The sequence below is a fragment of the Poromitra crassiceps genome (assembly GCF_964638095.1).
Source record: "Poromitra crassiceps genome assembly, chromosome: 3".
Lineage (NCBI taxonomy): Eukaryota > Metazoa > Chordata > Actinopteri > Beryciformes > Melamphaidae > Poromitra > Poromitra crassiceps.
The window spans coordinates 56,142,032-56,157,771 of NC_139625.1; the positions used below are offsets into that span (position 1 = coordinate 56,142,032).

Here is a 15,740-nt window from a genome sequence, read left to right on the forward strand (position 1 = left end):
TACTTTTTCATTAAAATAAATATAAATAGATATAAAACCCTTAGAAAATGGGGTAAAAGAAAATGTGCAATTCTCCTTTAAACTAAATGAAATTAAATAAAAACAAAACATAAACCCAACACTATATAAACAGACTGGGCAACAAGTGTAGCAGTTGAAAGCAGTTACTTTCTTCCCCCCCCCCAAAGTTTGATGCACAGAAATAAATAATACAAAAACCATAGAAAATGAGGTAAAATAAAGTGTGCAATTCTCCTTTAAAATAAATAAATAAAATTAAATAAACAAAATAACATAAACCGTTTAATGTGTTTTATGAGTTATGGTTAAGTCGGAGTTTCAGGCAGTCAAGCAAAAGGCGGACTTGTTTTGATGCCCTTTGATGTGTAACGTTAGTGAACGGTGGCTGGCTGATATTAGCAGTCATTAACATGGTTCTGTATGCAGAATATATGAGACCTGACCTTTTTTTTATCATTGTAAAGCCACAGCATAGTAAAGAGGATATTAATGTGATGTGTGTAGTTCTTCTTCATAGATCTAGCCTCTTCATTTGCTCTCAAAGTGCACCAGATTGATGCATTCTACTTTAGAATCTACAAAATTTTCCTCCTGGGGGGGGCATGCCCCCGGACCACCCTAGGGGGTCTACAAGACCCCCTGCCAAATGTCCCCACCAGTTTCCAAATTAAACCTACGCCCTTGCCTCACCCCACAGAGCCAGCTTCCTGAAGGAGGTAAAGGAGCTAGCAGTGAGGAGGAGACAGATCCTTCAGAGTCAGAGTCTTTCTGAAGACGAGAAGAACACCAGGCTGCAGGAGCTCATGCTGAGGAACCCTCTGGGACAAGGACCTCCTCTGAGCATCGAGGACCTAGGGTACACACACACACACACACACACTGAAACCCCTTTTATACCTTTTTTACATCAAAAGTCCCACTAGTACACGTGTTTTTGTTACCCAGGAAAGCAGCAGAGGGTAGCAGCAGCAGCATCGCATTTTAAACTTTTATATCGCACTCTCAACCCGCGTTTCTCCGCCGCTGAGGGCTGTCTCTTCCCCCTCCCTTTTCCCTTCTTCTCTCACGGCGAGGGCGCTGTGTCAGGCCACCCAAAACAAAATGGAAACTTCCGGGTAAAAATGTCAAACTAATGTAATTTAAACAAGTAAACAGTCTGACTGATGCACGTTGGAGGAGAAAAAGGTGTTTCAACAAACGAAGAAACAAATATTGTATCAAAATACTTGTGATGTTAAGATTACATTAAATGGCTGTAAAGCATGACTCAAAATGTTTAACGTTACGAGGGTTTTATTTTTGAAAGAGCTAAAGCGGACGACCTACTTACATTCTGGCTAACTTGACGCTGTCTGCGCCTGGGCTGTGGGGTGCACTCGTGCATGAGAGATGCTTTTTTTCCTCTGCATATTCCGTCAATGTAAAATAATTAACCGTTAAGAAAGTCGAGTTTCAGGCTGTGGCAATCAGTGAATCTCACTGACTCACGCTGAAAAAGGGGCGGGAAGCAGGGGCGGAAAATCGCTAGAATTTCTTTTAGACTAGTTTGTGGATATTAGTGGGATTTTTGGCCAGTCAGGGTTTTAGACTGGCCAAAAATCTGACTAATATCCACAAACTAGTGGCATTTTCTTCAGTATAAAAGTTTCCAAGCCGCGCCCGATAGAGCGATCCTGCAAGTGAGGTGGGTTTTTACGCGGCGGCTCTGCTCCGGCTGGCGATATAAATATTGGCCGTGGTCCAACCCGTGATTTTCCGTGAGTTGCCACCCCTTTTCCAGCGTGAGTCAATGAGATTCAGTTGTTCCCATCCAACTTCCCACATGCTAAAATTCGACTTTCTTGCTGAGAGAAAAGTGTCTCTCCTCGTCATGCACGAGTGCACCTCACAAAGCTCACGAGCCCAGCCGGCCCAGCCCCAGGAACATAGACTGCGTCAAGTCAGGCAGAATGTAAGTAGGTCGTCCGCTTTAGCTCTTTCAAAATAAATCCCTCGTTGTAACGTTCACATTTTGAGTAATGCTTTACAGCTTCACTATTATGTAATCTTACCATCAAAACGAATATTTGATACAATGTTTGCTGCTTCATTTGTTGAAACACCATTTTCTCCTCCAACGTGTATCAGTGAGGCTATTTTTTAGGCTATGTTTTAGCTGGCCTGAGACTACTGCACCTAGGGCAGCCGTGAGAGAAGGTGAATGCGATATAAAAGTTTAAAAGGCGATGCTGCTGCTGCTGCTACCTCCTGCTGCTTTCCTGGGTAACAAAAACACGTATACTAGTGGGACGTTTGATGTAAAAAAGGTATGAGACACACACTCTTAACAGGTGGTGATAACAGGGCCTAAAATTAATTTTGCAAATTGGCCCCCTTACATGCTTCACATCACATGGGGGGATTTATATACTTTTTTTGTGGTGGTGGGGAGGGGGGATACTACGAGTGCAGTGGTCATCAACATGGGGTCCAGTGACCACCAGGGGTCATTAATTAACGTTAGTCTTGCTTAGCCAGATGCATCGCCACACTTAGTGTAGAAAAGGGTCCATAATGGCCCACCGTCAGGCCTGTTCTTGGGGCAGTTGACGCCCACAAACCTGCACGCCAACGACGTAATGGCGATGACACCGCCGTGACATCATCAATGATGACGTCAGAGTTCACCTGTGAGGTCATCGGCGATGTCAGGCGGTCTAGGCTGACTGTGATGGCGGACGGGACTTTACGGGGTCACCGATGATGTCATAGCATAGAGTTCACCTGTGAGGTCATCGGCAATGTCAGACATAACACCGATGATGTCATAGCTCCCTGGACGTTGTGACATCACAAAGGCGGGGATATAAACAAGTGTTCTGTGACGCTATATACTTCCGGTACTCTTACTACCTACTACTCTACCTTCATAATGTCAACCATTAGCACGACCAAATCAGAACCCGAGCTGAATCCTGGCTATCTTACAACCAGCCAGGCCCTGGTGACCGACTGCCTTACACCCAGCCAGGTCACGAGTGGTATTTCAACCGCGTCCGAGGACCGACATCTCGGTCCCCATCTCCATCTCTGTGATTCTGACCGATCACGGCCCGTGAGCCCTCATCTACGATCCAGCACACTTCACGAGGCAAGCCCAAAAGCTTCGCCCCCAGCAAGCCCACAAGCTTCGCTACACTTAGTTTTAGCACTGGTCTCTGAGTGAGGGCATCGAACGTTCACAACAACTTGACATTTGTCTCGCAAAGGTAATTATTTAGTCATTTAATCAAAAAAATGCTTGCAACTGCTGCTGAAGATGAACTAACAGATACAATGATGTAGTGTCTGCGTGCAAACAGACTGTCCGGCGGGTGCCCTGCCCTCGCAGGTCTGTCTGTCTTCATCAAAATGGAAGGCCGGTCTACTGTAAGTGTGAAGTTTATTCTTCTGTTTAACAATCAACCATGCTAACCTGTCTCTCTGTCTGTCTGCAGGTTAAACTTCCAGTTCTGTCCATCCTCTAAGGTTCATGGTTTCTCTGCAGTGGATCTCAAACCCAACGGAGATGACGAGGTGACACAACTCTACCTGACCTATCAAACTGCTTATAGATAAAACTCTAACTCAGGGGTTCCCAACCTTTTTTGTGCCAAGGACCGGTAGATACATGGGAAAAAAAGTCGCAGACCGGTTGTAAATTTTAATGGTTTTAGTTGCATATATTTACTCATCAGGTGGTGACAAAGGGTAAATAACAGCCTTTTCATCTGTCAATAAAGACACTTTCACAATTATGCACAGTGATTTGATTTCAGCCTATATAATTTCTAAAAGTAGATATTAATGATCAAACATTTCCATTTATGTAGCCTACAGTATTTATGTTTTTATTTCAACTACAAACATAAATAAAGGTCAACTTGAAACTATGTATCAACTACCATACACAGCCTATAAAATTATAGCATATGATTATATATATATATATATATATATATACCTATATATATATTTATTTATTTATTTTTATTTTTTTATTTTTTTTGGACCGGCTCGCGACCCGGTACCAAATGCGTTGCGGCCCGGTACCGGTCCGTGGCCCGGTGGTTGGGGACCACTGTTCTAGACAACTTTAAACACAACTTTCAATTCAGATTTTTTCAGATCCCTGGAATAGAAAACCTAACTGACCAATCAATCTGTTTACATAAACTCTACCTGACCAGTCAGACTGTTTATAGAAAGTCTAACTGACCAATCACACTTTGTACAGAGTGCTGCAGGGCTGACCTATTTTTGCAGCCCAGCCCAGAAGTTAGCATCACACTGTTTCCCTCCTCTGGAAGTCATTTTTTATATGGGGACTAAAATCCCCATTAGATGCCTGAAATAAGGTCTGTAGTTAACAAAAGTCTATGAAACTGAGACCTTTGTGTTCAGCAAGATGATCTTCATAAATGAGGACCACTTTGACTACTTTTGAAGCGTGAACATGAACACCAAGAATCACACTGTATAGATCCTGAGATTTAAAAAATAATAAAATCACAACAGGAAACAACAAAACATAACCTGTTTCTCCTGTGTCTGTGTCTGTGTGTGTGTGTGTGTGTAGATGGTAACCATGGAGAATGCAGAGGAGTATGTCGAGTTGATGTTTGACTTCTGTATGCACACCGGCATCCAGAAACAGATGGAGGCCTTCAGAGGTACACACACTGACTACACGCACACACTCCCACATACACAACGTGCACACACACAGAAACACACACACACACACAGTAGCCACTTTCATACATAAACTCTGGACTATTACCATTGAATCAGGTCCAGACATTCCCTGCCTTTCGGAGGCATTGTATTAACACGTTCACTGCCATTGGCGAGTTGACTCGTCAAAAAAAATCCAAACGGTTGACTGCCATTGACGAGTCAAGTCGCCAAAAAAAAAAAAAAACGGTGGGACGTGGATCAACGCCCCCCACGTCTCCTATAAAAATATGGGAGCCACCGAACGTGTACAACCAGGGATAGCGGAACGCATCTGAACTTGGGGGGGCCGGGGGGCGTGTCGGGGGGGCGTGTCCCCCCGTCGGGGGGGCGCGTCCCCCCGAATCTCGGCAGCGCCGAAGAAAATTTTATGTTTTTTGGACTTTTATCCATATTTAGAAGAATATTTAATTTTAAATTAACATTAGGATTATACTGTTGTGATGTCATTATTCAGTATCTTCTCCTTTTCTATTATTAGTATTAGTATTAATATTAAATACTGAGTATCTCATGAAAAACTATTAATATTGCATCTTTTGTGTTTAGCTCCGTCTCACAGCAGGCCCGGCTCCAGAACCAAATTACAGAGGGGGCCTGCCCCTAGCTTGGGGGGGCCAAGGGGGGTCCGGGGGGATTCTCCCCCGGAAGAAGATTTTGTACATTTTAAAGTAAAATTCGTCAAACTGGTGCATTTGAGAGCAAAAGGAAGAGGCTAAATCTATGAGGAACTACACACATCTCTAATGTGTTGTGACTTTACAAATAGGCCTAAACAATTCATATTAAATGTATTTACACATTGTGCACAAATTGCATTCATTGTGACAAATTTACAATAGTTAATTAATATCCAGCCAGAATCATTGCAAATGGAGGTTCAAAGTAACAGTTAGGAATAGCATTCAGTTAATCAATGCCTAATGACAGCCAGATTCCGTTTTAAACTTTAAAACAGAAAAACGGAAAAACGTTTTTAGCACACACAAAAAAAAAAAAAAAAAATTGAATGGGGGGGCCAGTTTAGGGAATGGGGGGCCCGGCCCGGTCAGGCCCCCCTCCAACGCCGGGCCTGTCTCACAGCATTGTAACATTGTAGTGCAGCCAGAAAGGAAAACTACTGTAAACATTTGAACCACATTTCTTGTTTAGAACCTATAGCTAGCAACATCGCCATCTCCTGAAAAACATTAATATTGCACCTTTCTTGTGGCTACATCACAGCATCTACTGAAAAACATTTATAGTGGATCTGACTTGTTTAGTTCACTTTAGATTCACATCACATCTGAAAAACAACCAGTCGAGTGTAATAAGTAAATGAGGTTTAATTGTAAAAAAAAAAAAAAAAAAAAAAAAATCTAAAAAAAAAAAAAAAAATTTTTTTTTTTTTTTTTTTTTTTTGGGAACTGAAAAGTACCCGGGCCGCGGCCCGGGTGGCCCGGGCGGTTCCGCGATCCCTGTGTACAACCCATTCCACCGACCCACTAAGTGGCGACAGTGCTCTCCAGACTAGAAAAAGTTGAGCCAAAACTGCAGGGGAACGCGCGAGGAAACCATTCTCATACTGTAAAATGGATTGGCGAAAACGCTTTCGCTTTCGCGCATTATCGCGCTGGGAGCTGGCGGTGGGGGATTGCAAATTTGCATAATAGATTATGCGTGCAACACACTTTGAAACACCGGCAGAAAGCCCACAATCGCACGCAGCTTCATTCCAGCTGAGCTCACAACCGAAACGACTCATGCAGACTCGCCCAAAGAGCAGCCGCCAGCAGCCAGGCAGCACAGACAGGCAGAGCCTCGCTTGTACCGCTGCAGCCACGGAGAGAGGAGAACACACACGGAGGGAGGAGTTTGAAGGAGAGGGGGGTTTCCTGCTGCTATGGAGGAAATTACTGTTCAAAACTATTGTTTAGATGTCTGACGTCTTACGCCAAAAATAAATGGTTAAAGTGACTGTTCTATCGAATTTCACAAAAAGCCATTTATCTCAGCATAAATTTTCAGGCGCTGAAACCATGCTGTATTCTACTGCTAATGCCTACATAACTACTAACTCTACAAACTAACTCTTTTAGACAGAGAAAGCACACATTCTATTAGTTCTTTTGAGATCATTTGTGTTCACAAAATCTTAGCAGAAAAGAATCCTCGGCTCTTGAAAGATGAGCCAGAATCCTCAAAAAAAAACCTTGGCAGAACCTACCTACAGTATTGAAAAAACGGCTGGCAGTGAATGTGTTAAAAGTTGATAAATCAATTTGGGGGAAATTAAGACCCTTAAAAAGTATTACATTTTGTAATTCATTCAGCTCAGATCAGCTGGTGCCTGCAATTAACTGAGCAGAGTTGTACCACAGACAGACTCCTTTCTTATATAATGTCAGATAAATCAATACCAAGTTCCCCCTGCCACGCTTCTCTAATCCTCTCAGTGGAGGCCGTGTTGCGGTTGTCAAACAGACATACAAATCTAGAGATGAGATGCTTGGAGTGAGGAGGGATCTTTGAATAAATTTGTTGAAATAAAATCCATGCATTTTTTTTGTATCTGATTATCGAATAAATAATCGACAGATTATTCGATTATCAAAATAATCGTTAGTTGCAGCCCTAGACTGATCCGTCGCCATAGTTTATTTGATGAGATTTCTTATCCATTCAGCGTGGCCGTAGCTCTCTCGCTCTGGCCTCTGTCATCCCATCCCCGTGCGGCTCCTAATGAGCTAGAAGGAAATTCCATCTCCCTGTATCTATTCCTGCCCCTCGGGCCTCCATAGATAAGGACGGGCTGGCTGCCAATAGCCATGCTTGTGTAATCACCATAAGCCTGCCGCCTATAGTCAGTAGCCCGGGGCACTCTAGAAGGTTTGTCTGGATTTGTAACAGTTCGACGCTCAGGTTTTCCTGGCTCCTTATTGACCGCTACAACCAAACTTTCTTCTTTCTCTCGGTTTTTGTTTTTCCCCTTAGCCTTCCCTGTTCCTGCCGCAGCAGGAGTGGGGGCGTGGTTGGGGCGTTATTTCGAATCGCACATAGGTTACACAAAAACCACGCCCTCTGCCCGCCTACGCAGCAGTCAAGTGCCGGGATTGGCCAGGAGCAAGTCTTTTGTCTTCTTTTGACAGCTGGAATCTCCCACACCACAACCACTGCACGGCAAGCAGCACAGCGATTTCATGAACCAACTGAATTGCTCTTGATAGTGGACATTGAAATGAATTATTAGTATATTAATGCTAATGAAAACGTAACACACAAGCTTTTCAAACAAACATTTCCCACCGACACTGTTCCCAGCCCAGCGATTTTATTAAACAAATTGCTCTTGATAGTGGACATTGAAAATAAATTACTGTAGCCTAATAACGCCAATGAAAACCCAAGCTTTTAACACACAATCGATTTTTAAACATTTATTTCAAAACATCATTGTAAAATTCAGGCCTTTAGCCAAAGCTTCAATAACAGAGCTCATTTGACAGTTTAACCTGCAAATGAAAATTATAAAAATTATAAAATTAAAAATACAATAGGCTACAGCACATAGGCCTAGCTCCCCCCCCCCAGGCCAGCCGTTTGTTCCAGGCCAGTGAAGTCCCAACAATCTACAAAAACATGCAATAATATTAAATCATAGATACAAAGTTGAATCATACACAATAAATAAAACCAAAAGTAAAGGGTTAGCCTTCCCAATGGCCAAGGGCAGCATCTGTTATTCTGGCCTCATAAGCACTGAGGCGGGTGGTCAGAAAGTCAAATAACATTAAAATACATTGTATGCTTTGGTGCGATGTAGGATGTTGTCTTTCAATATCCTCATTGCAGCCTCACTGCAGCCTCGCTTGGTGTTGTTGCTTCTCACAGGAATGGTGTCCCTGTAACAGAGAGCCCAACACAGGAGCATGAGCGCCTGGCCAATCCCGGCGCTTGACTGCTGCGTAAGCGGGGACAGGGCGTGGTTTTTGCGTAACCTATGTGCGATTCGAAATAACGCATGGTTGGGCTGTGTTAGTGGCAACATGTCCTTCAACTTATATGACCACGTATGTTAGACTAGCGCCACTCAGTGGCAGAGAAGAATTACTACGCGACTTCCACCAAAAAGAAAGTTGAAAAAGCAACTTTTATTTTTTTTTAGAGCGACTTTTAGGGTTAGGTTAAAGGAGAATTTCAGTTTTTTTTAACCTGGACCCATCTCCTGGCAATAATTATGATTTGGCCACTCACCCAGCGATGTCCGCGGCGTTTCTGGCCGTCCTAGCGTTGTTTTGAGATCAATCCCTATGTGGGATTCGAAATAACGAAGGTTATGCCAAACCCCACATAGGTTACGCTAAAACCACCACCGCAAAGCGTCCTACCTGTAGTTGGCCAGTCGGCAGGAAAGTATCGCGGGACTTTACGAGACTTGGTGACCGAGATCACGTTTGAGGCAATTTGATCCCTGGGAGACTCCAGGAAATGGCCTGGGGCGAAATATCACTCTGGTGGATGTTGAGGGATCACATTATGACGATATGTGGTGAAAACGGGAATAAAAATAGCTATTTAGATGCAGGAAAGACAGGCTCACACTTGGCCCCAAATCAGCTCCATTTTACAACTGACTTGGACGCTATTGATCTCAAAACAACGCTAGGACGGCCAGAAACGCCGCGGACATCGCTGGGTGAGTGGCCAAATCATAATTATTGCCAGGAGATGGGTCCAGGTTAAAAAAAAACTAAATTCTCCTTTAAGGTTTATCAGAATCAGAATAAGAAAGACTTTAATGATCCCCGGGGGAAAATTGGGACAAGTTACAGTAGCTCGCTCACAGAACACACATAGCATAAAAATAAACAGTAGTAAATGCAATATTAACACATTGAGTGCCAGCCGTTTTTTCAATCCTGTAGGTAAGTTGTGCCAGGTTTTTTTTTGAGGATTCTGGCTCATTTTACAAGAGCCGAGGATTATTTTCTGTTAAGACTTCGTGAACACCAATCATCTAAAAAGAACTAATAGAATGTGTGCTTTCTCTGTCTAAAAGAGTTAGTTTGCAGAGTTAGTAGTTATGTAGATATTAGCCGTTGAGTACAGCATGGTTTCAGAGATTTTCAGAGAGTTTAGAGATAAATGGATTTTTAGAACCACCTCACGTGCCTGTGATTATGGGTGCCCTTGGGCAAGTCTGTATACTGTATTGTGTGTGTGTGTGTGTGTGTGTGTGTGTGTGTGTGTGTGTGTGTGTGTGTCTCCAAACTCCTCCCTCCGTCTGTGCTGCGGAGGGAGGAGGCTCCGCGGCCGCTCTCGGGCAGTCTGGACTGTAAAACTGGCTCGTTCGTTTCTTGAGGTGTCGGCTGAGAGCTTTGAAGAAGCTTTTGCGATTCTGGTCTTATTTATGCGCAAAGGTACTCGAGTGTGTGTGTGTGCGCGCGCGTGTGTGTGTGTGTGTGTGTGTGTGTGAAATCGAAAGAGTTTTCGCCCAGCTATTTCCTTGAAAATTAGACTGGCTTTCTCCAGCGGACCCGTGGCTGTGGCTTTCTCTCTGTCTGGAGAGAACTGTCGCCACTTAGTGGTCGGTAAAATAGATTATACACATTCTCTTCCTCCAATATTGATATAGAAGACGTAAAAGGGGTTGATTGATGTCCCACCGTCAAAAAAAAAAATGTTTATGTAAGACGAGATATCTCGTCTTTGGCACTCAACGGTTGGATTATGTAAGACGAGATATCTCGTCCATGGCACTCAACGTGTTAAGCAAAATAAGCAGAAGAACACAACATAGCATAGAATAACAGTAGTAAATGCGATAGAAGCAAAAATAAGTAGGATGTCTAAGTAAGCAAAATACAAAATACGTAGAGTAAGTATACATTCCGTGTCAATTATCATTATTGCACCCTGGACTTATATTAAGTCGGCTTGCCCTATACGTTACACGTGGCTCAGCCAGGCACAGTTAACCTATCGGCTGGCTCAGTCTCAGGGAGACTGAGCGTCTCCGAGGTGCTCTTTTAAGAGAGGCATTAAATAGACCAATGGCCACAGGCAGGAATGATTTCCTGTGCCTCTCCGTATTGCATCTAGGTGGAATCAGTCTCTCACTGACTGAACGTACTCCTGTGTTTGACTAGCACGCCGTGGAGTGGGTGCGAGTCATTGTTCATGATGGAGCATAGCCTGGACAACGTTCTCTTCTCTGACACCACAGTCAGAGAGCCCAGATCCAGCCCCACAATGTCCCTGGCCTTACGGATCAGTTTGTTGAGTCTGTTGGCATCCGCTGCCTTCAGCCTGCTGCCCCAGCACACAATAGCATACAGGAAGGCACTAGCCACTACCGACTCATAGAACATCCTCAGCATGGTCCGGCAGACGTTGAAGGACCTCAGCCGTCTCAGAAAGTAGAGACGGCTTTGCCCCTTCTTGTAGAGTGCATCAGAGTTCTTAGCTCAGTCTAGTTAGGTTAACGGTTAGGTTTAGGGTTAGGTATTGGGTTAGAGGTAGGCGACAGCAACTAACTGATAGCCAAGTGGTTCTGACAGGCGGCTTTCAAGCCAGGGGCCCCAGGTTCAAATCCTGCATAAGGTTGTAATTTTACCAAACTCTGAGACTGGCCTGTTATTCACACAAACACTAGAGGCAGTGTTGGCCAGTAGCTTGCTACAAGTAGCGAAGCTATTTAGCTTAACTACATTTCTCAGTAGCTTGGTGGTAGCGTCGCTCCTTTTCAATCAATTAGCGTTTTCAGTAGCAAAGCTATTTATAGACCAAGTAACGCCGTAGCGTCTGACAAACGCTACAAGTTACTTTACTTCCCCAGAGAAGAAAACCCCAAGAGCAAAGCTCCCAGCGGATATTTCTGCTGTGGTCTGGAATAAAACAGGAGACAATGCATAACGTGAACTGTAGCCCATCGAAGCACTTCGGTGTGACAGACAAGTGCTGTCTTATCCTTCTTTTTTAACATCATTGATTGACGCTCAGGTTCTCAGCAAGACCCGCCCTACTCTGCTTCTGATTGGGTTGGGTTTAGGCACGAGGAGTGACTATTGGTTATGGTTAGGGTAAAAATTCAGGCTAAGCCAATCAGAGGCAGAGTAGGGCGGGTCATGCCATTGCCTGGGGGGGAAATCTACATGCTGTCGAGACATGAGCAGAGCGGACTTTGGAAAGATGACAGAGGCTGAGGGAGCTGGTGATGATGAGGACATAGGGGAATTGAATGACTGATTCACCATGCCATGGCCGTTCCTTGATAGATATGAGTTTAACCCAAACAACAGATAAACCCTATGTGTTTAGGTGCTTACTGTGCAATCTAAAGAAGAGCTGCTCTCAACTTCCAAGATGTCTCACACATTCAGGTGATAACATAAACTATCGCCAAACAAGCTATCCAACACAATTCATTGCACCTTGTTGTCAACAGCTAACTTTTTCAGTCAGAAGGGGAATAAAATTAAGGGGGTGGGCGTAAAAGGCAAACTAAAATAAATAAATATAAATAGCTACATAGGAGCAAAGAGATGTGGAAAAATGAGGGAGCAGAGTTGGACGATAATTCAATATTCTCATTTATTGCCTTTCAGTGGAATCATATTGATGAAGATATTTTATTCTTCAAGATTCAAGATAATTTCAATAGCCATAGTGAGTAATATTACAAATGAGCAATTTGTCTTTGTGCAGTAGGCTATGCAGCGAAGTAGGGTTTAATATTTTTCCCGAAAATGAGGCATACCGGGAAATGAAGCCCTCTTTGAAGGAAATGAATTTTTCCTTTTTTTTTATGCATCAAGGAGATTAGTTCCCAACCTGACGAATGTATTATTTGGTGCCATTAATATTTATTAATTAAGGCAAAACATCGCAATTTAATGAACTTTTTAGGCTGTATGTAGGCTGTACCTATATGTATTAGGCTATATAGTGCCGTTAGGGTTTATATAATTCACCAATCGCCTGGATTGGTGTATAAATAAATCCTGTAGTAGCCTAGGCTAAACATTTTCTTAGAGAATTGTGGAAACTGCCGTGGAAGGAATGGAGCCATAAACACGTTGATCAGCCCGTTTTCACGCTCTTTTATGCACAAGATCAATGCTGTCTGATACCTGGCACCATGTGCTTTTGGATATGGGCTGCTGCGCTCTGGCGGCTGCACCTGCTATTAGGCTATGTGCAATAAGCTTTCAGTGTGTGTTCCACCGGCGCACAGCGCACAAATGCGCATGGCCAAAACACGCCGAAATAAAATCAGAAATTAATTCCACTCTGCAAAGGATATCAAATTTCAAATTACTGGCTATAGCATTGTTGTCAGAGAAGCTAGTATTAAAATCTGCCTGCAATACCTCGTTATTTGGCGCTATATAAATAGAAAATTGATTGATTGTTGGTTGATTGATTCACTTTGATGTCTCCGAAATGCATATAGGCCTACATCGTGATCATTTAATGACTTTACAATGCTTACAGTAGCCTAATATATTACATGTTCTTTTAAAACATAGGCTACATCATTTAAGAAAGTAAACTGTCTGCATATTTCTAAATATAGGCCTATTCCAATATGTTCTGCATGGAAAAATACAACAAAAAATGTTCCTGGTTTCCCGTCATTAATTTCCCGGGAAACGGGAAATGGGTTGGATGGCATTTCCCGGGAATCCCGTTTCCCGGGATTAAACCCTACAGCGCAGTGATCACAGCAATAGGAGAAGATGGAACGTTATCCGTCGCTATGAATTATTGAATTTCAATGAAAGCTTTTATTTTGAAAGATTCTGACCGGACGTCCAAATGATTCTCCTGGGCTGTGTTCAAGCCACAATAAGTCTGAAAATGTTTTGCTACGGTTTCCAGGTTGAACGTCATGTTTCCTTGCCTGTTTCAATACACCACCATGTCCGCTGATACATTTTTTGCTACGTTGTGCTATGTTGTCGGCCCACTGAACGCGTCAACGCGACCCTGCAAATCTGCTCCTAATAGACCCTTCTCACGGGAGCCATTTTGTGTCGAAAAGGCAGGGTGAACACAGGTGCAAGCAAAACACTGAGGGTTTCAAACTTCCATGATTGGAATTTGGAAACCCTCATTAGTGTTTTGCTTGCACCTGTGTTTATTCTGCCTCTGCCCTGCTTTATTCTGTGTATTTTCCCCCCTGACAGCGCGGGGGGTTGACGCTTTTTCCATGACCACATGTCTCTAATTGTCATTTCCACCATAAAGATGTATCTCAGCAGAATAACGTTATTTGATGGAGAGAAAAAGTCTACTGGAGTTTCACTAGCGGTGACACTAACGTTACTGAATGAGCTATAGGCACCTATCTGTAACGCAACGTGATAACATTAACAAACAACTGTTGCTAGCGCAGGATTGGCTAGTAACTAGTTGGTTACTAACTTTCTGGTTAGCATTAAATGTGTCAGCTGCTAGTCTCTGAGTTACTCCATGATACTAGCTAGTTCTGTAATTCTGAGGGATGTTTTAGATGTAACCGTGTGCAGTGGGATATGTTTCCTCTTCACTTGATGCTGAACTGTAACACTATTTAGCGTTAGGTGGTTAGCCTAAGCAGGCTATGTGTTGTCTGACAGTATTAATTGCTGTGTTTTCATAACAGTATCAGACCATCAGCTCAGTGGGACAGGAGGGGTGAGAGGTTGGGTGGAGCTGGGCTGTGTGACTGGTGGAAGAGAACCTCCTTAGTTGGGACACATGTTTGACAATGTTGTTGTAGTTCCTGTGGCTACTGTTAGCTATTATCGTTATACTGATCCCTTAACCTACTTGTTTGACTTGATAAAAAACATCTATATATTAATTGTGATTTATTATAGCCAGTAATTTTCATATGTCTCTGTTGGCATACCTAGCGTGGAACATTATACCATACTGATTCAGCCCAGAACACAATTCATGCATCATTAGGCCTACTGGATGTTTGGGAACTTCAGAGTGAAATGAGTGGGATATGTACACAGTCGCTTTTTTTACATGAAAACCCATGTGAAGTAACGGCACGGCGGGAAAAAGCGGACACTCTAAAAATAACCGAAATAGCTCAAATAAACCTGGAAAAAATGTAACCCCTAGCTACAGTGGTAAGCAAAACAAGATGTCACAGTGAAGTTGACCTTTGAACTTGTGGATATAAAATGTCATCACTTCATCATCTTGTCTCCTCTCCTCAGAGGGCTTCAACAGAGTCTTTCCTATGGAGAAGCTGAGTTCTTTCAGCCATAAGGAAGTCCAGATGATTCTTTGCGGCAACCAATCACCTTCCTGGACCGCCGATGACATCATCAACTACACCGAACCCAAGCTGGGATACACCCGAGACAGGTAGAGATTCAATTCAATTCAACTTTATTCCAGACACATAGGAAGGTCCATAGAACATAGCACATTACAATACAATACAAAACATAGAAAGAAATTAAAAACAACAAACCTTGATATCAAGATTACAGTCACAATACATAGAGGCTCTTTCGCCAATGTCGCCACATGATTGAGTTGAACCTGGTGTTACTTTTGACAGGATTAATTAAGGCCACAATAACACTGTTCATCGAGTCATCTAATGTACAAACTAACTAATGTACTCATGTACAAATCTGTACATGAGCAGGGCTTAAAATTCGGCGCGGGATTGCGAGAATCGCGCATATTTTTGCCAATTCCCGCAGATTTGTAATTTATAATGCGGGAGAAGTCACGCAATTGTTTGCGCGCCGATCTCCATTATGTTAAGCCGCCGGTGCTGAATACGGACTGGTCGGACACACGATTTGACTGTTTTGCTGAACGTAGCTTCTTCAGGCGTCGCGTCGCCTCCCCACTCGGCAAGCAGCAAACCGCTTCTTGTGACCAAATATCCCCGCATGCAAAGAACTTCATACTCCCAGAGATGGCGTAATCCATATAAAAAACTCATGTTTTACCCGAAATGA

At 43.2% G+C, this 15,740-nt stretch overlaps 1 protein-coding gene across 2 annotated transcripts in view; it reads left to right on the forward strand.

Moving 5' to 3' along the window:
- The window catches only part of hectd1 (HECT domain containing 1), a 167,895-nt gene that overhangs the window by 142,629 nt on the left and 9,526 nt on the right, over positions 1–15,740 (forward strand). For both annotated transcript variants that reach the window (XM_083632869.1, XM_083632870.1), the window contains exons 39-42: positions 719–877; positions 3,498–3,576; positions 4,619–4,712; positions 14,979–15,129. In XM_083632869.1, the coding sequence (XP_083488995.1) occupies positions 719–877; positions 3,498–3,576; positions 4,619–4,712; positions 14,979–15,129 (483 nt within the window). The remainder of the gene's footprint in view (positions 1–718; positions 878–3,497; positions 3,577–4,618; positions 4,713–14,978; positions 15,130–15,740) is intronic.